This window comes from Hemiscyllium ocellatum, chromosome 6 (assembly GCF_020745735.1).
Source record: "Hemiscyllium ocellatum isolate sHemOce1 chromosome 6, sHemOce1.pat.X.cur, whole genome shotgun sequence".
Taxonomy (NCBI): Eukaryota; Metazoa; Chordata; class Chondrichthyes; order Orectolobiformes; family Hemiscylliidae; genus Hemiscyllium; species Hemiscyllium ocellatum.
The window spans coordinates 60,873,603-60,901,560 of record NC_083406.1 but is presented as its reverse complement, the minus strand read 5'-3'; the positions used below and the strand labels follow the sequence as shown (position 1 = coordinate 60,901,560).

At 39.2% G+C, this 27,958-nt stretch overlaps 1 protein-coding gene across 4 annotated transcripts in view; it reads right to left on the bottom strand.

Moving 5' to 3' along the window:
• sytl2a (synaptotagmin-like 2a) overlaps positions 1–27,958 on the bottom strand; it is a 125,963-nt gene that overhangs the window by 21,509 nt on the left and 76,496 nt on the right. Inside the window, exons 7-14 of one of the 4 annotated variants that reach the window (XM_060825986.1) lie at positions 22,598–23,479; positions 20,225–20,296; positions 17,579–17,992; positions 14,501–14,599; positions 14,189–14,242; positions 13,668–13,756; positions 10,527–10,640; positions 17–186 (exon numbers count right to left, since the gene is read on the bottom strand). In XM_060825986.1, the coding sequence (XP_060681969.1) occupies positions 17–186; positions 10,527–10,640; positions 13,668–13,756; positions 14,189–14,242; positions 14,501–14,599; positions 17,579–17,992; positions 20,225–20,296; positions 22,598–23,479 (1,894 nt within the window). The remainder of the gene's footprint in view (positions 1–16; positions 187–10,526; positions 10,641–13,667; positions 13,757–14,188; positions 14,243–14,500; positions 14,600–17,578; positions 17,993–20,224; positions 20,297–22,597; positions 23,480–27,958) is intronic. The other 3 variants (XM_060825987.1, XM_060825988.1, XM_060825989.1) reach the window with 3 other exon arrangements.

The window sequence follows — 27,958 nt, the reverse complement described above, 5'->3', positions numbered from 1 at the left end:
AGAAAGCATTACTAACGGATCAGATCGATTTTTCTTCTCTTCAGCAGCAGCTAGGTCTGAGCAGCGTACCACAAAAATATGGAACTCTTTCAACTTGTCTACGTAATCCAATGAAAACTGTATCTTCCCTCTGACATCAATATTTCCAATGTCACTGCTGTAGATGCTCATTGTACTTCCACTAACCTGTTAGCATTCAAATAGTTTAAAAAAATAAATAAGCAATATTAAAACAAATTAGTTTTTTTAGGTTCTGCAAATAAACTAAAGATTTTATTAGATCATTATTGGCACTGCTACAGTTTTGCAGATTTAACTAAAAAGTTTTCTCTCATTTTTTAGATTTAGCCACTTCCTACGCTACTTAGAAATGCTGAATGATAGTCTTCGGACCCGATTTATGTTATTGGGTTCATGAAAATAAGTGAGAAGTAAAATAATTATGAAAAAATGAATTAAGAAAATAAAACATCAAAACAAGGTTTCTGAATCATTATTACCATCACCACCAAGAAAAGCATAATAGATTGGCAAACTGTAAAATACATGCAAAATATCTTGAATACAAACTGACAATCTTGAACAAAAACAGTAAAAATAAATGGACATTCATATTAACTTTTTATATTCAAAGGAAGAAAATTGCACTCTGACAGGAAACAAATTAATGCAGAGAACCGTAGGTATTTAAGCAACATTTCATTCTTCCACATCCAATAGCAAACACCTTATTGATCTTCAGATCCAGTGACTTAATTTAACTAAACTGTAATTAGATTTAGGACAGAAGGAGTGGAGTAAATGAACTACTAATAGAGTCTTGCAATTTTTAAAAACTTCAGTCAAGCTATATAAAAATTGTGCTAAATGAAGAAATATACTATAGGACTACAGAATTTTATATGCATGTGTCATTAATTGAGCAATATGACTCTCCTGGTATTTTTAGAGACTACAACAGTGCCACCATACGTATAAAAGTTTGAGGGGCATAGTTAGGGAAGACTTTTCTCCTTGACGGAGGGACCAATACCAGAGAGCATATATTTAAGGTAAAAGGGTAGAAGGTTGAGGAGAGGTGAGGAAATACCTTTTCACCCAGAGGGTGACTGGAATCTGGAACTCTTTTGCCCGTTAAGGGTGGTGGAACCAGGTACCCCTCCTTACATTTAATCAGTATATTGATGCACACTTGCAATGTAAAGGCATACAAAAATACAAAAAGCTAATATGAATGTCCATTTACTTTTACTGTTTTTGTTCAAGATTGTCAGTTTGTCAACTAAGTGCTGGAAAATGGGATTGGAATATTTAGATGGCCATTTTGAAAACAGTGGGGCGAAGGACGTTTTTTTCTGAGCAGCAGATCTTTGACTCTATGACATCAATAAAACTTCCCTGCTATGCCAAGAGTTAAAATTTGAAACGGATATCCAGGGACAGTCTAAATTTCTCCCTTTCCTCCCTCTAGTCAGACTTCAATTTTCAAACACTATGCTGTGCAGCTCCAAGAATGACATGGAATGGGCTTTCAGCAATGAATTACATAGATTTTATTATTTAAATATATTAACAAATGAATGCAATTTTCTCAAACCTTCCTCTATGAAGCAACTTCAAGAAGAAACATGCTGAGGTTATGTTTTATTATTGCTAATCATTTGATTGTTAATTTAATCCCATAACTCTGAATTTGACTTAAATGCACTTGGTCTTTTTTTCTTCTTCTTCTCTGCAATTAAGAGCGGCACAGTGGCACAGTGGTTAGCACTGCTGCCTCACAGAGCCAGAGACCCCGGTTCAATTCCCGACTCAGGCGACTGACTGTGTGGAGTTTGCACGTTCTCCCCATGTCTGCGTGGGTTTCCTCCGGGTGCTCCGGTTTCCTCCCACAGTCCAAAGATGTGCAGGTCAGGTGAATTGGCCATGCTAAATTGCCCGTAGTGTTAGGTAAAGAGGTAAATGTAGGGGAATGGGTGGGTTGTGCTTCAGCGGGTCGGTGCGGACTTGTTGGGCCGCAGGGTCTGTTTCCACACTGTAAGTAATCTAATTATTTTGTCAAAGTGTTAGCAAAGTTATCCTGCAATGGTTAGTAAAATGAGCCTCTATATATAATACAGTAATTTCATGCAAATGTTTGCAACGTTTACAGAAAAACTTCTTGGCAGTATAAGCGTAAGAAGAACATCTTAAAAATGTAGATTTAATCTTCCATGGATCCACATGGTTGGTGGAAATTAATATTGCTGGTCAATGCCAGGGAGAAGACAAAAGGGAATCAGAGAACTAGCTCTGCATGATCCAATGACCTACTGAAAAATGCCTTGACACAAAGTCATTTGCTCATCCCTCATCATTTCTGATACATGAAGAATGGAGGGTGGGAGATTGATAGGAGTAAGTTATTGTTTAACTTTAGACACAATTACTGATATGAAAGAATTAGATGTTACAAGTTTGATGTACTAAACATACTATATTTTTGGCCTGGCAACCAGATCTCTTGTACCACATAGTACTCTTCTTAAACCCAGTGGCAATGTCCAACAAGAAAGCAGATAGATTTCTGCCAAAGCCCTTCTACAAAAATTGTGCAATGATAAAGTGTATCGAGAATAACTGGAGAAGTTTTTGAAAAGGGTGGAAGACATCATGTTGTCACGTTCCCTATTGGGGCCAATGTCAGAATAGAAAAGAATTTATCTTACTTGATGCCCTGCATAAACCGGATTCATGGGGTGTCCTCACTTAAGGCCCTTGAGTGAGAAATAAATGTCCACCTAAGGTATCTCACCACTATGGGATCTAACAACCAACAGATGAGTAGCAACCTTACCTCTGGATTAAGAGTCCTAGGTTCAGGTTCCACCTGCTCCTATTACACCTCTGTGTAATAACATCTTAACAGGTAAGCCCCACTGGAACTAGTCCTCCTCATATGCCCCAACAAAATAAGTGATGATCTTGAACATGAGTCCTGCTTAGAAAGTTTAAATGAAACAGGCCCTTGTGGGTTGTAGTCTCAGAGTTAACAACTTGAATCACATGGTAATCGGCATAATCGGAGAGACAATCCAGAAATTGAACAGAAAGATTGAGGTGGAAAGCAGGGATTCCATTTGGGAACAGGAATCCCATACTGGAAAAGGGGAATGCCACAGTTTTAAAAAAAAAGTCAACAAATAGGAAATAAACCTGAAAAAAAGAGAAGTAATTACAGAAAACAAAGCGAATTGCTGGAGAATTCCAGCAGGTCTGGCAGAAACTATGAAGAGAAAGCAGAATTAATGTTTCAAAGGGTCACTGGACCTAAAACATTAGCTCTGCTTTCTCTCATAAATGCTGCTAGACCTGCTGAATTCTCCAGCAATTTCTTGTTTTGATTCAGATTTTCCGCATCCAAAGTTCTTTGGTTTATAATCACTGGAAACAGCTGGAAAATAGTGATTATATCATAACGAACTTGACTATCTCTCTGCCATTTTAAAACAATCTAGTGACTGGAAGAACACTGATCTGGAGTGATGGAAATGAAACTAGGGAATGTCCTTCGAATGAAAAAGCACCCTGACAATCCAAGAGATAAAATATTTGAGAGAAAAATTAAAAACAAGGATCAAGATTTCAGAAGAATTATATTCTGTTAAAATAAGAACCACATTAGCCAATAATAAAACAAAGAAGAAAAAGCCGCAGATTAGGTTAAAAGTAAAAAGTCATACACTAAGCAAAAACAAAGTAAACGTGAGTCACAGATGTTGCAATACAGAAAGAAATCATTTGGCCCATCAAATCTTTAGCAGCTCTCTGCAGAAAAATCCAGTCAGTCCCATTCACGTGTTCTAACCTTGTAGCAAGTTTATTTCTCTCAAATACCACCTGATATGCTTGTTAAATCATTAACTGTCTGAGTTTATCACTCTTCTCAGCGGCAAAGTCCAGGTCATTACCACACATTGCAAAAAGGTTATTTTGCATCCACTCTGCATCACTTAATCAAACCTTAAATCTCTTATCCCTTATCCTTCTGATATTAGCTAATAGGAACTTTTATCGCAAGACTACCACAATCTTCTGTGCCTCCATCAGATCTCCTTTACTTCAAGGGTTAGAGTTAGGGATGTGATTGATAGTGAGGAGGATGGTCTCAGGCTACAGTCTGATATTGATCAGCTGGCAAATTGGGCAGCAGAGCAATGGCAATTGGAATTTAATCCCGATAAATGCAAGGTAATGCATCTTGGGAGGTCTAATAATGGAAGGATATACACAATGTACAGTAGGTTCTTTGAGAATACGGAGGAAAAAGAATGATTTGGAGATGCCGGAGTTGGACTGGGGTGTACAAAGTTAAAAATCAAACAACACCAGGTTATAGTCCAACAGGTTTAATTGGAAGCACAGGTTTAATCGGAGGAAAAAGGAGGATCTTGGCTACGAGTCCACTGATCTCTAAAGGTGTTTACACAGGTAGACAGTGTGGTTAAAATGACACACAGGATGCTTGCCTTCTTTAGTCAGGGCACAGAATATCAGAACAAGGAAGTCTTGTTACAACTTCATAAAACATTGGATGGAATTCGGGTTGCCACAATACAAGGTGGTCAGGATAGCATGGAGAGGTTGCAGAAGAGATATAGATGCCTCATCAATTTGTTGTTTATGGACAAGAAGTGGACTGTTATGGACCATTGCAGAAACCTGATTGTCCTTAACGTGGTTAAAGCATGGAGTATGATGCGACAAGGTGAGGGCAACTTACAAAAAAATTTGCCCTTTCACTCCCATAGTAGGAAGTTAGGATTCTGGCCAGGGTCGATGAACTCTGGCTTTAAGCTCTGGGAGTCCAAAAGAGTCACCTGTTTGGAAGATTTATTTGATGGGGAGGTCATGATGTCTTTCGAGCAGCTGAGTCAGAAATATGAGCTATCTAGGAGGGATCTCTTTCAGTACATTCAGGTTAGGGACTTTAAACAGAAAAAGACTACATTGATGATTAGTCCCTATAAGTCAGATATGGAGAGGAGTGCACTTCGGTCTACGGTCGGTCTCTCAGTCAGCACCCTCTACCACTTGTTAGGAAGCAATGTTTCAAAGGACATTGAGTGGTTGTGCAGAATCTGGACTCAAAAATTGGGAGTGGAAATTTCGTCAGAGGCATGGGAAGATATTTGGGAGAACACAAGGAAAATTTCGATTTGTAACAGGACGCAGGCTAGGATATTGAAGGTACTCTACGGGGCTCATTTGACACTGGAACAGCTTGCGAAATTTCTGACAGGAGCATCCCCAATGTGCCCCAAATGTAAAACTGATGTTGGAACTCTTACTCATTGCTTATGGTCATGCCACAAGCTTCGTAGGCATTGGGGTGCCATAGCGAGTGTTTTGGAAGGGGTAATGGGAACTGAAGTTAAGGTGGATCCGGTGTCCATTCTTTTGGGCTTGCAAATCTCCCTTGTTTGGACGCGCACGGGAAGAAACTGTTTAATATTCTTTCATTCTAATAGCTGGGTGTCGAAGAATCCCCCAGGACTGTTGGATAGCATAGATTAGTTATGGAGCACATCTCTCTGGACATCCTTATCAGTATGGTGCACCAGAAAACGGAACCGTTTTATATAACATGGTGGCCCTTTCTGAATTATAAAAGATGCAGACTTGTCAGCTATGTTGGTCAGGGCCTTTGCGTAGTCATGAGGGCTATGTCTGGCTGTTGGGGGGCCCCTGCGAGGAAGAATCAAATACAGGTTTGCCTACTGATGCTCTCGGTGGTGGGGAGCTTTGGTGGGATTGTGCTGAGTGCAGTAACTTAACTGAATGTAATTTAATATATGATTGTGATTTAGGATTTTTTGGTATTTATTGAATTGTAGTTTCTGTAGGTTTGTTCCCCCTCTCTCTCTCCACATAGTTTGTGGAATGGAGTAGTACTCTGTTTACTGTTATTGTCATTATATTACAAAGTTATACTATTTTGTAGTGATTTTGTAATTTTGTATAAAATGTAAAATCTTTTTTCTCAATAAGAATATTTACAAAAACGTATCAGTGACCTTGGCATTGGCCTTTGCAGAAGAGGCCAACGCCTACCCTCCTCCAGTCTGTCTAACAGTGGCAGTAGTAATGTCACTGGACTAGTAGTTCCAAACTATAGGCTCTGAGGATATTGCTTCAAATTCTTCCATGACAGCTGATGGAATTTGATTTGAATAAATAAATCTGGTGTCTTAGTCATTGGTAATACTGACCATGAAACATTTGTTGATTGTCATTAGAATAGTGTATCTGCATCCCTAATATCTTTTAAGGAAGAGCATTTCCCATTTTGTACATGCAACTCTAGATCAACAGCAATGTAGTTGAATCTTCACTGCTCTCTGAAAAGGCAGAGGTAGTCATTCATTTAAAATGGAAATTAGGAATTGGCATCACATACACATTATTAACAGAAATAGACCATTCAGCCCTTCAAGCTCACTCCACCATTCAATAAGATCACAGCAGATTTGTTTGTATTCTGAATTGTACATTCCCATTTACTCCCCAATAATTAACTCCTCTACTAATAAAAAGGTTCCACCTTGTAGTATTTGCAACAAGGTCAGCCAGGTGGACCTCAGCATACAAGTTCCCTGACTGGAGCTGTCAATCTAGTCCAGAGTGTCCTGACTGACAGATAAGAACAGGAGTGTCTGTCTCACATCTGCACACACAACATGGGTGCTGGTAAAAAATAAGCACTACCACAGTGAGGCGGCAGTGTGGGGGTAAAAAAAAGTAGGCAAAAAAGAAAGGAAAAAAAGGAACAGGAGTGTCCTGTTCACTCACAGCTGGATCAGTGTCAAGAACTCTCCACATGTAAATAATGGGTGACTTGGTGAAGGGATATCAACCTCTGGAGTTATTCCACACCTCTGCTTTAAAGTTATCCAATGACCTCGCTTCCACTACTTTGAGGCAGGTTTAAACATACACAACACTTGGAGAAAACACTTTCTTCTCACTTTTGTCCTAATTTTACAACAGTACCCCCAAGTTCTACCCACAAGAGACAACATCCATTGCAGGTCCACCATCTCAAGACCATTCAAGATCTTAAAAACATTCAATTAACGCACCCCTCGCTCTTTCAAATTCCATTGAAAATTGATCTAGCACATCCAATCTTTCCTCATAATAACTGCACATTTCAAGTATCAATCTAATAACTGGCTAAGGGTGGCCTGGTGGCTCAGTGGTTAGCACTGCTGCCTCACAGCTCCAGAGACCCCGGTTTAATTCTAGCCTCATGTGACTGTCTGTGTGCAGTTTGCACATTCTCCCAGTGTCAGCGTGGGTTTCTTCCGAGAGTTCCAGTTTCCTCCCACAGTCCAAAGACGTGCAGGTTAGGTTGATTGGCCATAGCATCCAGGCTAGGTGGGTTAGCCACAAGGAATGCAGGGTTACAGGGGGTAAGGGGTCGATCTGTGTAGTCTGAGAGTCGGTGTCGACTTGATGGGCCGAATGTCCGGCTTCCATACTGTAGGGATTCTATGAAATGTCTTTCCCTGGAATGGTTTGCAATATATTTACATCCTTAAGGAAGGAGGCCAAAACTGTGACAGATGTCGTTTCACCAATGCCCTCTATAAATGACACAGCATCCTTACCTGTATGTTCAATTCTTCTCTTAATAAAGGATAGCACCATGTTTACCTTTTTAATAACTTACTGAACTTGTATTCTAATTTCTTGTTATGCATGCATGACAACACCTAGATCCCTCTGCACCACAGAATTCTGCAACTATCCATTTCAATAATACTTTGTTTTAAATTCTTCTTGCCAAAGCGAATAACTTAATATTTTCCCACAATTTACTCCATCTGCCAGATTTTCATTTAATCGTACAAGTTTTCTCTAGTGATCTACATCCTGGTTATCTTTTCTTCATAATACATTTTCTTTGTTATGCTTTCCTACCTAGCTTTGTGTCATCTGCAAATTTAGCCACAATGCCTTCAATCCCATTCCATCAAAACACTCCTTGTTCTTCTCAATGCTGACTATGACAGGAATGCCCACATTGTATCCGAGAATAAAGAACATTTTACTGTTTTCTATCCTTTAATCAACTTTTTAAAATCAAAACTGACATTGATTTTCCATGACCTATTTTAGTAGCTAGCCTTTGATAGAGTCATAGATTTATAAAACACGGAAACAGTCCCTTTGGTCCAACTTATCCCTGCTGACCAGATATCCTAAACCAATTTGCCAGCCCCATTTGCCAGCCCCATTTGCCTACATTTGGCCCACACCCCTCTAAACCCTTCCTATTGATACTACGTGACATCCTTTCATTGTTAGCACCTCTTCCCATTACATGATCAAAAAAATTCTATTAAATTAGTTTGGCATAACCTACCTTTTAAAAATTCATGCCTGTTCTTTTAAACTGAAACATCTCTAAATGCCTGTTAACATTAATCAGGGTAAAACTTATCATAGAATCCCTATTGTGGAAACAAGCCATTCAGCCCAAAAAGTCCACACTGACCCTCCAAAGAGGATCCCACCCAGAACCATTCCCCTACCCTATTACTCTTCATTTCCTCTGACTAATGCACCTAACCTACATTTCCCTGAACACTATGGACAATTTAGCATGGCCAATTCACCTAACCTGCACATCATTGGACTGTAGGAGGAAACCTATGCAGACAGGGAAGAATGTCTGTGTGGATTTTGCACAGTCACCCATGGCTGGAATCAAACCTGGGTCCCGGAGTGCTGTGAGGCAGCAGTGCTAACCACTGAGCCATCGTGCTGCCCATAAACGTTTCTAAAAGCTTGTCCACTGATCTTAAACTGATCAGATTCTCAGTACAAGGCCTGAATAAGAACGTCACATTTGCCACTTTCCATTACTTTGGTATCTCTCTAATATCTAGGAAAGATTGAATATCATGGATAGCTTTTCTCCTATTTCCACTCTAAGCTCTCTGAGCAATCTGGGATGCAAGCCATTTGGACCAGGTAGCGTGTCATTAAGCACGGCTAGCTATTCCAGTACATCCTATTGTGTTGTTATTGTAGTAACGGTGCAATATACTGATAAGGGATATGCCCATGATATCATTACCATATCACAGTATGTGTCAAATGGTATAAGTGTTTCACACTGCATCTTACAGAGTCCTCTTGCAGCATGACAAATTGATGAAACCATGCTACAGTGCATCCAAATTGCTTCACTTGAGCCCAGACTGCAAGTCCTTATGATTGTAGTGTACAAATAAACGGTCATTTAATTCTTTAGTTTTATACGACTCATCCACATTCATACGTTACAGGAGACAACATAAGTATCACATGGATAGGTGACAATCAACTATCATTCCACGCCATATCCTGCCTGTCAAATTGCATTGCCTCCATTTTCTCTGCCACTTCAACTGATATTTTGTCAGCATCCGCTTGTTCACAAAACACTGATTTAAAAAAAAAGTACCTTTGCCCTGCAGCTATACGAATATCATCCTTTTGTCCCTAATAATCTCCAGCTCTGCCTCCTCCCTGCTTACCATTTACATAAACAGAAGATTTTTGTCAACTGTCATTCTATTTTTATATTCTATCTTTGCCAGTTTTATTTTCCTCTTCACTTCTCCTCTGAACCAGGATGGAGAAGATCAGGTCTCTGGGTGTGACTGAATGGACTGAAGCTCTTTCCTCTAGGAAAGAGAAAACAAAGCAGTAAAAGTTGAAAGGTTTTTAATTGGGTAGACACAAGAATATATGTTTCCACTTGGAGACCAAAACAAGGATCCTTAAGTATAAGATAGTCACCAATAAATCCAATAAAGGAATTCAGAAGAACATAAAGAGTGGCAAAAATGTAGAACTTCTTCAAAAAGAAAAAGGAGTTGAGGCGAAGAGTAAAGCTGCATTGTTAAGATGATGATGGAAAGAAATAGAACTAGATATAGATATAGATTAGATAAAATGGAGGAGAAAGCTTATGGAGAACACAAGCACCTGAGACCACCTAAGCCAAATAGGTTACTTCTGTGATGTTCTTGGTGATTATTTAGGAACTATCACAGCTTGCCTTTCCCAGTGGGGAACCATATGTCTTCTGCTCAATGGCTCCATCAGAACTCTTCAATCAAGTGCCAAGATTTAGAGTTACAGAACTGGTGAAGCCTCATGTCACTTCTGTCAAGAGGGTTGGTGGTGATGGATTCCCATTATCAGGCCCTTGCTGCCCAAATCCTTTTGCCAGGCAGTTATCCCCGATGCCAGGAATCAGACAGATGTCCTTTCAGCTGCTTTTCACAGTTTCCCTCATCATCATGTCCACTCCAATCAACTCCATTAAATTTCATCCAAGGTTTCATGTCAAATACAGTTAGTGCAGCTAACAACATGGTAGAGCTATTAATTTCATCAGGGATGCAGGATTAGTAGGGGCGTGGGAAAGAACATATAAAGATCAGGTTGCAAGATTAGTAAAAGCATATTACAAAACTTTTACATACAGAGGATCTTGATGCCATGCCAGAAGAGCCGCTAATGTTTGTTAGAGAGCTGGCGATTGTCCCATACTTGTCCATCTGGAAGCTGCCCTCCGACATAGAGTCTGCATCATCATTCTATATAATTCCATAATAAATCATGTGTTGTCAATTGCTTTCCATCATCAACATAACTTAAGCTGTAAGTAAGTGTGCGTAAACTCAAGGGCTCTGAATTACTGAAAATTGATGTTAAAGTTCTGTTTATCTTATTGCTTATTCTGAGTTTGGCAAAGCAAATTACAAATAATATATTAATTATAAATAATTAGTACAATTCAGTCTAATTAGGATAGTTGTATTTCTTTTAAAAAAGGGCCATATCCTTAACATTTTTAAAACCATTCTGATAAACTACATTTCATTCCAAATAGGAGACTGTTTGACATTAGATCATCCAGAACTCCAGTTTCAACCCATTAATTTTTATATAAACCTTGATTAAATAAAACACTGCTGAATCACTGATTAATAAAAATAATGTGCATGTGTCGACAGAGTTCAATAAATTATAGTAACAGCTTTCATGTCAATTTCACTACTCAAACATTATTTCTCTTCTAAACCCTACAAATAGATTGTACCAGCTCTCTCGAAATGGTTTAGAAGGGAAAAGTCCACAGAAAGAAACTCTGGCATCTTCATTCCACCAGGATATATTCTCATGTGGCCAATTTAACAAAGTTAAAAATCACACAAAACCAGGTTATAGTCCAACAGGTTTTTTTGGAAGCACTAGCTTTCAGACCACTGCTCTTTCATGATTATGAAATGCCAGTGCTCCAAAAGCTAGTGCTTCCAAATAAACATTTTGCACTATAACCTGGTGCTGTGTGATTTTTAACTTTGTCCACCCCAATCCAACACCAGCTCCTCCACATCATGGCAATTTAACCAAGTGAGCTATTAATGAAGAGTCACTTCCTATTCTCAATAGGAGTATGAAACATACCAGTTTCATGTATGGATGTCACCATGTGAGGTGATTCTTGGGGAGACAGAGTGTGGTGAAGCCTCCTTCATGGGTGTGCACAATGGTCCACAAAGGAATCACTAGCAGCAATGGCTACTTCTGTGACTACGTCAACATTGCTAGAGGGTACAACACCTCAGTCACCAGTCCTTGTCTACTTAGCATAGGTGCAACCTACTCTTCTTCCTGTTGAATGGGTGCTGCTTGTAAAAGGTTGCACAGTTTCCGCCATCGAACTACACAGGGTCAAGTTGCTTGAAGTTTAAATTTAGATTAGTGTGGAAACAGACCCTTCGGCCCAACAAGTCCACACCGACCCATCAAAGCGCAACCCACCCATTCCCCTAAATGTAACCCCTTTACCTAACACTATGGGCACTTCAGCATGGTCAATTCACCTGCCCTGCACATCTTTGGACTGTGGGAGGAAACCGGAGCACCCGGAGGGAACCCACGCAGACACAAGGAGACTCCACACACAGTCAGTCAGTCGCCTGAGTCGGGAATGGAACCCAGGTCTCTCGTGCTGTGAGGCAGCAGTGCTAACCACTGTGCCACCGTGCCGCTCACTTTCAGTCCTGGCAACAGGACAACATACTTGTTCAAAAATTCCAGTCCTGCTTATTTCTGCCCAAAGACAGTAATTTATAATCATAATGCACCTTTAATATTTATTTTATTTGGATTTCTGAAAAAGAAATTGAATGGTAATATTTATTCATTCTGTGGGATAGGCACAATTTTAGGAGGTCATGGCCCATTTTTGCATTGTGACCTTGCTTAATTGAAATTATTTAAATCTCACGTTCTCGAAGTAATTAGTAAAACAACTAACCATCTAATTGTGTCTTAGCTAAAGATTAAAGCTTGTTTACACATAGCAGTGAAAGCACAAATGCTTTTACGTCATGTGCTCAATGTTTGTAGTTAAAATTAAACTTCAATGTAGAACTTTTGGCAGGGTACCCATTTTAGAATACATTTTAAACCCATTACCTGTTCACAAACTTCAAACTGCAGCTTCTAAAATATGAGAGAATATATTAAGCAAGTTGAGAAGTTATTTGTTACTAAGCATGAGCTGACACAGACCAGGACAACCAATAGCAACCTAGTTCATCCTGTATGTCTAGGTGGAGTCTTTGATATATTAAATCTAAAAATATGTGATCTGTGATTGTGAAGCGTACAAGTGTTTGAGGGTAGGTGCAAGAGGAAAACAAAAGGATGTATCTGCAGGTTGGAGGCCAAAGGCATCTGTTCTTCTTGGTATACAAAAAGTTGGCTGAAAGAGGGACACACTTTATGAATTCAACAGCTCTCAACTCTTTCATTGTTGAATAGCACCTTCCAAACCTGCAAGCTCTACCATCTAGAAAATCAGTGGTAGCAGACACACAGGAACACTACCACCTGTAAGTTCCCATCCAACCTACACACCACCATGACATGAACTATATTACCCTTAATACTGTCAAAAAGTACTGTGTATGTAGTTATAGCACCTGGGCTCATGTGGTTCAAGAAGGTAGCACACCACCGCGACCTTCCCAAGGGTAATTAAGAATGGGTAATAGATTACATTGGCAACAAAGACAATAAGATACACAAGCAAAACTATACCATTCAGCCCATTAAGTCTGCTTCTCCATTCAATGAGATCATCCAATAATCCTCAATTTAACTTTTCTGCCTTCTCCCCATAACCCTGGATTCTTTTATAGATTAAAAATCTATCGCCCAATTTTCCCCATATCCTGTGAATTAACGTAAAAGTGATAGTGGTGAATTTTAAAAATCAGACTCCAAATTGAATAGAGAATTCAATTTAAAAATATTAATGAAGTCTCTTATCGCCATTGTATGATGCTTAAAGTCCCCAATAATCACTGCTGCAATGGTGGTGATAGTACACACACTATCTTCAGGACACATACATTGAAAACTAACTCCTCCTATCGGTCATAGGGATGTTTAATCTTTAGGCATTGGTCTGTTTACAAGTCACTGTTTAACCTGCAGAACTACATCAATCGCTGTTACAGAATGTGAGACAAAGGTCACCTAATTCAGATTAACGAAAGCCAAATTACTGAATGAAAGAGCAAAGGTACCAACTACATCTTCCTTACCTCTGGAAAAGCAGGTACTGACTTACTCAGCCGTTTCATCCTTTTCGACTGTAAAGATGTGTTTTCTGGGGTTGTTGGAATACTGGAAACTAAGCAAGTATAAACGGATCATAATCCAAATGTATTCAAGAAAATCATTTGAATGAAGCAGCATATGAAATACTTTTACAGACAAGAAGTTCTACAGCTTACAACATTAAAGTATACATAGAATATATTCCCAAAATCTAGTCAAAATAAGTATCAGCAATCATGCAGGGATTACCTTCTCGTTACCTACCCCAAACCCTGCATATTACCACATCACCTCAGTTTCTCCAGCTGACTTCCTCAATATACACAGTATTCAAATCAGAAACCAAAACAAAGTATTTCGAGATCAAGATAAAGAGAGACAGTGAGAAATCAAAAGTGGGAGCATGATAAGGCACTGGAATCACTTATGGACATCTTGTTAATACTGAAGTTTAATGTGTCAATGTGTTATTACAAAAAACAAAAAAAAAACACAACGTAGTTACCATTGTCAGCACTGAGCAGCATTTCTTGGTTTGTAGAATCCAAGCTATTAGGCACTGTTGACAAACAGAAGAATACTACATTTCAACAATACAACCAAATTAGCAAGTGAAGATGTAACATATAGTAAGCCAGATACAGAGTAAAAATTTATTTATTATATACATTTTTCAGCTTTAAGACAAAACAAATTACTATAATTGATGATGGATACTATTTTTGCTTCTGATATAGTTAAAGAGATGGATTAATAGAATTAAAGTTTTAAAGTTTTAAACAGAAGGATAGAGCAGTTGATAAATTAATGCACTCACTTCTTGAGGAGATAACATGGATATCTTGCAGACTTTTGTAAGTTTCACTTGTGCGTGAGTTTCTTTTCAAAGCCAAAGATGACCCCTCTTCTTCCTCACCTGTTAGAAAGGAAAAACACAATAAATGTAGCATTTTAAGTTGTCAAAGAGTCACTTCTCCACATATTGATTAGCACGATCAGAATCTGATTTATCTCCATGTAGGATTTTTTTGTACTCAAGTGGTAAAAAGTATTTTCCCACAATAGATCACATGATATTGCTAGCTTAGATACACTACTTGTCAGTTTCAGCACTACAACCAGTGCTTTTCAATCTTCCATAGACTTTACTCCAGTGTCACTTAAGGCAGTAACTAATGGAATAACAATTTCTAAAGAAACTGAATTGTGTGCACAGAGCTTAGAGTCATTTTACGTTGCCCTTAAAATATAGCAAATATTTCATTTTCTTCCAAATTATCTGCTTTCATTGGACCAACTGGCTGGTCATCTCTTCCAAGAATATCAATCACAGCTGTAGGATGGTGGTCCAACAATTTCTCTGCCCTCAGTTGCACAGCTGCTTGTCAGCACTATACCATAATCGAACAGCCAAGATGAAAAATTCTAAAAAAAGCTGCAAATTTAAGTGGCACCCTCACATTGGTATTCCAAAATACCATAATTTAGCTTCAGCTCATTCTGCACAGTGACTTTAGACACCAGCTGACGCAGAACAGATGAACTGAATGTTATTATGGCTACTTTACAAAAGCACTAGCTTACTCATTAGCAAAGTTTCAGGACATGGAATTTTCGAAAGTTTACACTGGTACATTTATGTGACAGCATATATGCTTTGTCATATGTTACATAGTTATGCTTGTGTACTAATTCTTGAAGTTACAGAAAAGTGCAGTGTATTAACATTATGTACCAATGTATTTTCTTTATTTAGATGTACCTAATGGAGGGGATCTTTCCGGAACTTTGGACAAAGATTCTAAGAAGCAGGTGAACACAAGACAATTTCAATATATGCCATTATTTTAGGATTCATCAGTCCACGTATTAAACTGTGTCACTTCTAGTAGTGCAAATTTTCACAAAAACAGAAGAATGAATACAATGCCTAAGCTACAAATCCAGTAGTAAAATTCTCACAATCATTTAGCATAAAAATCTGGCCATTCAGGGGTGTTGTGAATCAGTTGGGTTAGCAGACACTAGGCTCTCTTCACTCTGTGCACCCAACTTGGGAGAAAAAGTTCAAATTCATGTAAATGTTTCTTCACTTAGTGGGATAAAATCTCTTAATGTACTTATTTCTTTTTTTTAATTTAAATTAATTCTTGGCATTTAGATCACAATGTGGTTTATTGTGTGGAAGACAGAGTTCATAAATCAACATATGGTGAAATCAGGCATTTTACCAACTGAAGAAATACAGATGGAAATATTTTAAAACTTGACGGCAAATCACCATGCTGTCTTCTCAACAAACCTACTAGCAGATTACCGTTCATAGGCAAAAAAATGGTCCATGACCCAGATTTCTACAGTGGAAGGAATGCACTACTGTATTTTCTATGTAGCACTAAGTTTACTGACTTATGTATATTGGAATATAATTCAGTCAATTTGTTTGGCTGTGAAGCCAAATGTGTTGAAAAATAATTAAATATATCCTGCCATTAAAAATCAACAGAACCGACCTGACCCCCTTCCATCCCTCTCCCTTCCAGTGCAATAGCATCAACCACTCAGTGAAGAAACCTGCTCACAAAAAAATCTAATAATTTATTGTGGTGTGGATTTCTCTTTTTCCAATGCCAGTTGAACTTGGCATCAAGTCAAAAGGATCTCTAGCAACAGTGAGGTCATCAAGCTGAATTAGCAACCAATCTCACTGAAATATTCTCATTAACAGCAATCCAAGAAGTAAAGATGGAATTTTACAGATTGTCCCAATTATTAATTTCACTTGAAATGTGAAGTTAAAGTGGAAGCCAATATATCATAAACCTCTTTCACCGGTGCCAGTCACTCCATTCAGGGAAACATCTTCTGATTTGGTCAGGAACAGGAATGTATGACTGACTGAAGCAGATAAAGGGGACCTAGAGGATAGAAACATCTACCTCTACAGTTGTCCAACAGGTTTGAGGTCCTGCCCAACATGTTTGGGCAAGCAGGTACTCTACGGTGGATGTGCATATCAGAACTTGTGTTTTGTGTTCTGCCACCAAGCACTATTTCAATGGCTGAAATTTGTTAATTACTGATTATAATCCCAGATCATTTCAAGTGCATCATTTTATTTCCATTAAATTAACAGTACATTCCTGGATGTTTTGTCTTCACGTGAGGCACTTTGTAGACCTCTACACTGAATTTTATTTACCTTCCTACTGCCAATTTCCAAGTATATGCTAATCTTCCTATAGCTTATTTGTTCATTAAAGTTACAAAACTGACACTAACTTGTTCTTTTAGTGACACTGCAATGGGATTTTTCAAAGTCTGGTTAAAACACTAAAAAGTAGGTAAGTCTGCAGTTTGTCTTATTTTAAGGCAAAAATGTATAGTACCATCTAAGTTTTGCACTGAAGTATCATCCTAGTCAAGCCCTAGAATATGCTTGACCCTTAAACCTTCTCACCTAGAGAGAATTGTACTGAGTCCCATATACTAATACCTGGCCAAAGAAAATTCATTAAAAAGGTTGTTAAATTTCAGAATCACCATCACCAAATCATTTATTATTTGTATTATAAGAAATCATCCCACATTTACTTAACAGGAGGAAATAGTTGAACTTCTGTGACACCATGGCAAATCAACGGGAAAGTGTCATTATTTCTGATTTGAAACCAGGCTGGCATAGGATTGCACTGAAGTGTTTAGAAAATTAATACTCCCATAGAGTTCCCAAAGTTAAACCCAATATCTACATAAATCAAGAGAGGATTGGTGGAATTATATAAATCGGATAATCAAGATCAAAAGTGGATAGAAAACCTAAACCGATCAAAAGGGAAAAAAAGAATAGAATAACCCACAATGCCAGTAGAAACAAATGAATGCTGATGCTCACTGAGTGAACTTCTCCAGGTTTCAGCATGTAAGTGGTCACTTCCTCTTGAATAGTCTAACAATACATTTTTTGATGAAGCATCTTGATCAGGGTTGTCCTGTGCACCTGCCTTGAAACTTTCCATGGATTTTTTGGTAGGACGATCACCATTTTCCTTGAAGGTGCTTGTTCTAGTAGTTCCAGATGGAAGATTTAACTCCATTTGAAATTGGTCTTGCAAATCAAAACCTCTGTTATCCTTATTTAAATCTATTCCTAGGTTTTCATTATATTTAGACCCTTTGTCATTTTTAATAGATGATAATTTATCTTCTTCAACTGTCTTCAGATTACCATGGATCATGTTGCCCAATGACTCAGAATTGTTCAAATTCTTTTGGGGAATGTCATTTTCCTCTACAAGTGGGGAACGTCCTGCAAATAAAGCAAGATTTTCTTCATTACTGCTCACTTCCTTAGATGATATTTGTTTAATTGATGAGTTTTCATTTTGAAAAGATTTTTTGGATGGTTTAAGAACATTTGGAATGTGGCTTTGTAATAGCTTTTCTGAAATATTGTCATTTTTATTATTTCCAATTTTGCTATAAGTATTTGGTCCGCTTTGGTTTATATCTTCCAATAAAGATTGTGAATTGGTCATTCTATCAGCTGATTCATCACTTAGCATGAAAGTCTGGTTGTCTGATAGCAAAACTCGCTCATGTTTATGCTGTTCCTCAATAAGTGAAGTTTCATTCTCATCTTTTTCCTGATGTCTCCACTGCAATTCAATGTTCAAATTATTTGACTCCGGTGATTTTGGATCACAAATTATTCTCTCTTGAGCACTTTCCCCTACTTCAGAGGGGAAATCATTTGAAGTAGACAAAAGTTCATTTTTATTTAAGGCATTATTTGCTGTCTTCAATTTTAATTTGATCTCTTCAGGTTCTGTCGGGAGAACTTTGGGAAAATATTTGGTGTTCAATCTTTTATCAGGTCGAGATTCTCTCTGTTGAAGGATCTGTTGCATTCTTTCTTGGACACTTGGTCCATGATACTCCTCCGTTTTCATGCTTTCATTTTTGGAAAGATCATCAGGATAATTAGTTATCGAAGGTTTTGCTTCTAATAGCATTTTTTGCTCAGTATTTGTTGCTATTTTCAAGATGGAATGTTTGTCATCTGAAGTGTTTGCAAGCCCCAGTTCAGCATCATCAAGCGATTTAGTTCCTTTATCCCAAAAGTTTCTTAGATTTGTGAAATGAGAGAGATCTTGATGTGGATCATCTGATGTGTTGCATATTTTTTTCTTTACTGAAACTATAGTGAAAGGCTTTTCATTTTTAGGAATTACATTTGTGTTATTTTTCTCCAAGTGGAAATTCACCTTAGTTGAATTTTCTTCATTATTCGATGTTTGCTTCAAATCTATGGCTTTAACGTGAATTTTATCTTGTAAAACATTGGTTTCCTCATCTTTCTGCTTAAGTGAACTCTTTGTTTTTGCTTTGTTTAGCGTTGTGTTTTTTGTCAAAGCTGACTGACCATCATATACAGGTACATCTATATGTTCATTTGATCCTTGCCTTGCTTGTTCCAAGAAAGGATTCTCACGTGTTGTAGTTACGTGCTCATTTCCATCAACAGATTGCTGTTTTTTGATTTTGGTGCAGTCTAACTCTTTTTCTACTCCATTGTCGAAAAATGTAGAGTTCAAACTTGCAGTAGTCACTGCATTAGATGCTTTGTTTGCTGATTTGTAATTAGATGACTTACTATCAATGGTGTCTTCATTCTCGGCTGACTTTCTAAACACTGCATTCGCAAAACTATTTTCCTGGTATGAAGTTCTGTGTTTTGAAGAAAGTTTTTGAACAGCATTAAGTGTATCCTCTGTTATATCACTGACACCAGACATTGGTAATGTTTTAGGTTCTTCTACATCTAAACCAGTACTTTCTGATCTTGATTCAGTCACTTGTATATCATTTTTATTAGTAGTAGCAAGTAAAAAGTTGACATTTGAGGTTGCTTGAGAGTCTGACTCTCCATTGGCACTTACATTTGCTTCAACCCTCCCTTTTTCAGAAACTAATAGTCCTTGTTTTGACTCTTCTCGTTCCAGTCTTACATGCTGCTGTTGATTATTGGAAGATTTGATTACATTCTCCGAAATTGGATAAGTGCTCTCAAAACCATTTTTTGTTTTCATTTTACTTTTCTCCTCCAAAACTATTGCTTCTGGAATTAGAGATTTGTGAAAAATGTTCACCTTTGTTGGAGTCTGAACTTCCTTTAATTGGATGCCTTGTTCTCCTGATCTTTGGATTTCACAGTTTACGTTCTGCATCTCTTGAAGGCTTTTTGTAAATCTATCAGATTCAGTATTTGAGAACTCAGTATCTGGCTTTGCATTTAATGGTAGCTTGTTCTCTCTTTTTGGCTCAGATGGAGTTCCCACTTCTTTCAACCTTTCATTTACTGATGGCATTTCTTCACTTCTGGTGAACCAATCCAATACCTTGGATATGGATTCGTCAGCTGCCTTCATGTGCTCAGCAGTATATTTATCAGGCATTTGGGACTGTGCAGAGTGAGCTTCATGTCTTTGTTCCGTTGATGCTGTCTTGAAGGGGGGCACCACAAAATTAACATGCTTACCTTGGAATATTTTTGCAGGCTGCTGATTTGAGACCTGAGGAGATTCAAATTCAGTGTGAAGTACTCGCTTATCTGCAATGAAATACATAGAAATGTGTTATTTATTGTAAGGTAGGAAACCAAATCAATGGATTTTAAAATGGCGACATATTTAATTATCGAGCATGAGACCATAGATTCAAGTTGCTATTAGCAGATGAATGCTCAACATGTTCATGACATTTTTTCTATTTGTTAAGAGTGATTGACCCATTTAATTTAATTGGGTTAATACCTTTGATACAATAAAAGGCAGAAGGTCACACAAACACACTAGCAATCATCTGTTGACGTTGTCAACTTATTCTAAGCTATGGTTTTCAAAAACATTTCTAAATAATCAAATCAGCTTATGGACATGTTAAATAACACAGCAACCTATAATAAAAACTGTATTTTTAAATATATTGTACATCTGTTATTCCATTTTAATAGACTACAAGAAATGCATGCTAAACAACATGTCAAATATGATCCAAAAGTAACTGTAACAGCAGGCTGTCAAGGTTTTGAGCTATGTAAAAAAAAATTATTGTTGAAGAATACAATTTCACTTTACATAATTAAAAAGTATGATAATGTTGTTAAATATTATGAAAAAAATAACAATTCAATTTGCTTACATATGACATTAAGTTAACATAAAAGGATTGTTTTCTTTGGATTCTCTTCAAAAATTGAGTGTGCGTTAAACTATTGTAGAATAATCAATGCCATAATTTTATTATACATCAGTGAACAATCTACCTCAAGACAAACGCATTTATTTAGCACTGTCTAAAAGAAATCAGATAGGGGTAATTAACAACTGCAGTTCACAAACTGCCGAGTTTAATGGAAAGAAGCACATCAATTGTAACAAATTATAGACAACATTACATGAGTTGGACAGAAGAAGATATGCATTAGAGAGGCATCATCGTGACAAAAATAACCTATCCAGCAATCCTTTTTATTGTGGAAAGGAGAAAAGCCAAAGATGTAAATGCCTTTTGTGTCACTATGCCATGAACAAGCAAGTCTATTAAGCATTTTATAGAATGTCCATATATACATTGATTAGATTAGACAATAGATTGGCAACAAAACTTTGGTACTCATTTTTGTAAAAATATGGATATTAATGCTAGCAAGTATGACACTTGCAAAACCATATAAAGTAGCTTGTTTTAAGCAGTTCCACAAATTTCAAAAAATAAATAGAGTTTGGTGAGGAAAAGAGAGGAGAGAACTACTCCCAGGTTAACCGAAGATGAACTGTTTGTCTCATCAAGAATCAACTCATTGCAGAACTGCCATTGTTTTGGCAATCTTCTATGGAACAACACATCAAATTTCAAGCAACAAGTTTCAGCAATCCAGTGTCTTCCTAAGCAGTGGCCAGTGCTATTGCCCAAAGTTGTTGCAAGTGGCACAAATAAGAATCTAAAGTGAATAAATTAATTTTAAAACAGTCATGAAGGAGCAAATAAAACTCAACATGCACACTGTACATAAAGCATAAGTGTGTTTTAAGTTGCTCCACATGTCCATAGAACTCTAGGCTTTTAAGTCAGAATTTAAAATTTGCCATGACAGTTATTTGTCTAATTATCCATGATATTGCTTCATCAAAGATAAATTGAATCTCTGATTTAACTGGTTGCAAAACTTAGATGAGATGGGCTCTATGTGCAAAGTCAGGCTTTTAGTTGGACCCTCGCAAGACAAAACCTTTCACCTCAGATTGAAGGTACACACAGAATTTGCTGCTCCCTTCAAAGTCAGCAATTATGCTTCAGAAAAGAAATGCAATTTTTGGGGAATCTACATTTAATGTTTTCTCTATAATATCTTTCCAAAACAATGAGCTCCCAATCCTTCATCTACTGTGCTTTGAACATCTGTAAAAGATATAGTTCATGTAGTTCATTAACCACTAACTGTCCTTTTAGGCCTAACAAATTTCTTCACATTTATTTTAAGAGTCAGGTAATTCATGTTCTGAAATGCTACCAGAATATTTGATCAACAAACAAATGTTATTGTTCCCAGTAGCAAGTGGTGAAGTGATAACATGTTCATGCCCGTTCTTACACAAACGCTTGTTTAAAAAATACTATAGTATTTTAGCCTTCTTAACATAGGTAATTTCCAATTGCCTTCCTTTTATTTTGTCTTACACCTTTTCTCCCCCAAAAGGAATTGCAACAATTTTCTAGATTAAATGATTTTGTGAAAGAAAGATTTTTTTTGATCAGATAAAAATCAGCATGTAACCATACCACCAGTAGGTAAGAAAATGATTGACATATGGTTGATTAGAATATTTTTCTTTTGTAATAACCATCTTACCAACACTATGATTGGCCAGATTTGATGCAGAATTCAATCTCCGGTTGACTTTATTTTCTGTTAGTATCTCGCCTGTGTCCATTTCACGGACTCGATTAGTTAGCTTATCAGAACCAGAACTTGCTAAGTGATTATTTGTATAGTTTGCTGTATGTGAACTTGTTGCTGGGATAGACTGAAAGTCTGAATTGGACAAAATATTATCATCTTGATCCATGTTCAATGGGTCTTCTGATAAAAAAGATAAATGACTCTGAACAGAAACCCCATTGGCCTCATCTGGACTTTCATCTTCCCTTGCATTATCCATGCCATCTGCATTTTCTTCAATGGTTTCCTCAGAATAATCAGTGTCTAGAAGAGAACCTTCACCAATTTTGGAATTCTTGTTTTCATTATAAAACTCTAGTGTCGGCGATATCTTCTTTTCATCCACATTGGATGAAAATCTGACTTGCTTCAATCTTTCAAGACTATTGGGTGCAAGCAATTCTTCATTGTCCACAACTGCATTAATCTCTGCTAGCCCTTCTGAAATTGTTTGAGGAGAGGCTGCAATCTTCCTTTTCGAGTCCTGAACATTGACTAGTAGAATTTCAGAATCATTGGAACTTGAACTTGGGCTATGTTTCAAAATGCTTTTTTTAGGAGTCGTAGAGTTGCCATTAAAACCATTTTGATTCATGAGTCCTGGTGCAGTGTGATGTTGATCACTGGAGGGTATAGAATCTTGCAGTTTATAAGAAATAGTCCTTGGTTTTGGCACTGGGTGACCTTCTGAATAAATACCATCCTCTGCAAGAGATGGTTTCTTAGTTTCAAGAAATTCATTTGAGGAAGTATGTAATCTGGAAACATTTTCCTTTGGCTGAGATAACTTCTCTGGAAGAAAACAAGGGTATACAAGGGCAAGGATAAAGGCAATTTTCACAACTATAGAATAGAAACTAATAGCAAATTACATCCAGAAGACTGTATGTTTGAGAGATTGTTAACTTGTTTAAAAGCAATTCAATATCAAAAAGCAATATTTTCTGAAACCTGAAAGTCAATCAAAAAGAATGGATAATACAGATAAAAATTTAAAATATGTAAAGCAATTACAAAAGACACATCAACCATAATTTGTTATTGTTATTTCTATCCATACACAACCTCCAATTAATCATGGTGTGGGAAGCACAATAGTGTATTAGTGAAGTGAAAATCAGATTTAACATTAAATTGTCCATTTTACATTTTCAAAAGTTCAGTTATTTCAGTGGTCAGCTGACTTTCAGACAATCGATTCAATTGTACGTTTAAAGAAAGAAGGGGATCATCTAAATAATAGGTATTTATATTCATAAAGAAAATTAGCAAAATATAACCTTAGAGAAACAAGTGAATCAGAGTGGAATTAGAATAGCCCCCAAAAGTTATAAATTAACCTGTGTACACGGACTAAAATGCTTCAATTCACCATATCCCTTCACTCACCTCCTGAAAATTTTCAATCATGATTCACACTTAAAGGTTTTCTTGTATTCATAACCTAGGCATTTATAAGAGTCTCTCAGCTATACCTCATAGCTTGCACACTGCCAGCTATTCAAGCATAACATCATATCAGCCACATAGACTGCACAACATATTTAAGACATACAACACTTCCTCTTTTGTAGGATAAAGTGATGCACAATCAATCAATCAACATCGGAATCGAAAAGGGTGGCGCTGGAAAAGCACAGGTCAGGCAGCATTCCAGGAGCAGGAGTGTCAACATTTTGGACATGTACCCTTCATCAGCTCAGATACTGATCCTGAGAATATCATAAGGAAGGAGCAGGACGTGGTGAGAAACTGGACAAGTGGTTTATACCCAAGAGAGATGGCAAGGCTAGACCAAGTATCCTGATAAAGGGCTCATGCCCAAAACATTGGCTTTCCTCCTCTTCAGATGCTGCCTGGCCTGCTGTGCTTTTCCAGTGCCACCCTTTTCGATTCCGACTTCCCCAGCATCTGCAGTCCTCACTTTTTCCACAATCAACATCAACAGGACAGTCTGAAGGAGAATACACTGCCAGCCATTATTGGAAATGACAACTTTTTTTAGGCCATAACCACAAGTGGGTCAAAAGTCATTGAAGATGTGGTGAGAAACTGGACAAGTAGTTTATAGGCATAAGCCCTTCATCAGAAACATTGATTCTTCTGCTCCTCAGATGCTGCCAGACCTGCTGTGCTCTTTCTTCCAGCACTACACTCTCCACTATGATCTCCAGCATCTGCAGTCCTCACTTTCTCCAAGTGGTTTATAGCTGCAAATGTGTTGCTGGTCAAAGCACAGCAGGTTAGGCAGCATCTCAGGAATAGAGAATTCGACGTTTCGAGCATAAGCCCTTCATCAGGAATAAGAGAGAGAGAGCCAAGCCGGCTGAGATAAAAGGTAGGGAGGAGGGACTAGGGGGAGGGGCGATGGAGGTGGGATAGGTGGAAGGAGGTCAAGGTGAGGGTGATAGGCCAGAGTGGGGTGGGGGCGGAGAGGTCAGGAAGAGGATTGCAGGTTAGGAGGGCGGTGCTGAGTTGAGGGAACCGACTGAGACAAGGTGGGGGGAGGGGAAATGAGGAAGCTGGAGAAATCTGAATTCATACCTTGTGGTTGGAGGGTTCCCAGGCGGAAGATGAGGCGCTCCTCCTCCAGCCGTCGTGTAGTTGTGTTCTGCCGGTGGAGGAGTCCAAGGACCTGCATGTCCTCGGTGGAGTGGGAGGGGGAGTTAAAGTGTTGAGCCACGGGGTGATTGGGTTGGTTGGTTCGGGCGGCCCAGAGGTGTTCTCTGAAGCGTTCCGCAAGTAAGCGGCCTGTCTCACCAATATAGAGGAGGCCACATCGGGTGCAGCGGATGCAATAGATGATGTGTGTGGAGGTACAGGTGAACTTGTGGCGGATATGGAAGGATCCCTTGGGGCCTTGGAGGGAAGTGAGTGTGGAGGTGTGGGCGCAAGTTTTACATTTCCTGCGGTTGCAGGGGAAGGTGCCGGGGGTGGAGGTTGGGTTGGTGGGGGGTGTGGATCTGACAAGGGAGTCACGAAGGGAGTGGTCCTTGCGGAACGCTGATAGGGGAGGGGAGGGAAATATATCCTTGGTGGTGGGGTCCGTTTGGAGGTGGCGGAAATGGCGGCGGATAATACGTTGTATGCGCAGGTTGGTGGGGTGGTAGGTGAGAACCAGTGGGGTTCTGTCTTGGTGGCGGTTGGAGGAGCGGGGCTCAAGGGCGGAGGAGCGGGAAGTGGAGGAGATGCGGTGGAGGGCATCGTCGATCACGTCTGGGGGGAATCTGCGGTCCTTGAAGAAGGAGGCCATCTGGGTTGTGCGGTGTTGGAATTGGTCCTCCTGGGAGCAGATGCGGCGGAGACGAAGGAATTGGGAATATGGGATGGCGTTTTTACAGGGGGCAGGGTGGGAGGAGGTGTAGTCCAGGTAGCTGTGGGAGTCAGTCGGTTTATAATAGATGTCTGTGTTGAGTCGGTCGCCCGAGATAGAAATGGAAAGGTCTAGGAAGGGGAGGGAGGAGTCTGAGACAGTCCAGGTGAATTTCAGGTCGGGATGGAAGGTGTTAGTAAAGTTGATGAACTGTTCAACCTCCTCGTGGGAGCACGAGGCAGCGCCGATACAGTCATCGATGTAGCGGAGGAAAAGGTGGGGGGTGGTGCCAGTGTAGTTGCGGAAGATGGACTGTTCCACATATCCTACAAAGAGGCAGGCATAGCTGGGGCCCATGCGGGTGCCCATGGCAACTCCTTTAGTTTGGAGGAAGTGGGAGGATTGAAAAGAGAAGTTATTCAGGGTGAGGACCAGTTCAGTCAGTCGAAGGAGGGTGTCAGTGGAAGGGTACTGGTTAGTGCGGCGGGAAAGGAAGAAGCGGAGGGCTTTGAGTCCTTCGTGATGGGGGATGGAGGTGTACAGGGACTGGATGTCCATAGTGAAAATAAGGCGTTGGGGACCGGGGAAGCGAAAATCCTGGAGGAGGTGGAGGGCGTGGGTGGTGTCCCGAACGTAGGTGGGGAGTTCTTGGACTAAAGGGGACAGGACCGTGTCGAGGTATTGGGAGATGAGTTCGGTGGGGCAGGAGCAGGCTGAGACAATGGGTCGGCCGGGGCAGGCAGGTTTGTGGATTTTGGGCAGGAGGTAGAAACGGGCGGTGCGGGGTTGTGGGACTATGAGGTTGGAGGCGGTGGATGGGAGATCCCCTGAGGTGATGAGGTCCTGGATGGTCTGTGAGATGATGGTTTGGTGGTGGGAGGTGGGGTCGTGGTCAAGGGGGCGATAAGAGGAGGCGTCCGCGAGCTGGCGTTTGGCTTCAGCGGTGTACAGGTCAGTGCGCCAAACTACCACCGCGCCTCCCTTGTCTGCGGGTTTGATGGTGAGGTTGGGATTGGAGCGGAGGGAGTGGAGGGCTGCACGTTCTGAGGGTAGCCAAGAGAGATGGCAAGGCTAGTCCAAGTGTCAAAAAAGAGCAAATAATGAGCCAGCACCAGCTGACAGAGATTTGAGCTCATCCTTTCAGACAAGGAAGTGGTGGCTAATTTTATTAGCATTAGTACACTTGTGTAATGAATAAAAGCCACTATCTCAGTTTCTTTGGTAGCACAAATAGCAGCCACTCATTGCCTGAATGCTGTATTAGAAGCAGCCAAGCAAGACCAGCTTGCTGCATGCAAGCGCTGATTATTGGCATTTTGACTATGGATTACAGCATGGAAAATGGTTTGACGGATATCATGACAATCCAGCAAAGTATTCCCAGCAGATTACTGGGTTTGGTGAGGCATTGGCTCTCAGTGGCAGTAAAGCATGAAGATATGCAAAGGGAAGTAGAGGACAGGTACTAACAGAATGTCCAAGTGTGGCTTGAATTGTATGTGCAATGCAGTACGATTTCATTCAAAAAATGCAGATTGGAATGTTTACATGGTGATGGATTTAATTATTGCATGTGGCCAGAGGATGTTGTAATGGACAATGGTAGACTAAATAGGTAACACGGACTGTAGAGGACTGGGGAAATTGAAATAGCGGTTTCACTCTATAGTTCACCATGAATAGCATGAGCAGAAAAAGGGTTGTCTGTGTTGTCATTTTGCCTTCTCTTTCTCCACCTCTTCCTCCTCCCACTTCTCAGGGAAAATCTACTAATGACACCCATGTCTAGCAGTTGGTTTGTAGAGAAGCCACAAATTCAGGAAAAGGTCAATTTCAATTTGTATCAACTATAAAAACCAAGGATTTGGAAAATCCTACTAACTGCCAGCAGAAACAATCAGCAACTAAGCTGTCAGAGTGAGGTATACTAACCACTACAATTCCAATGACGGAATTAA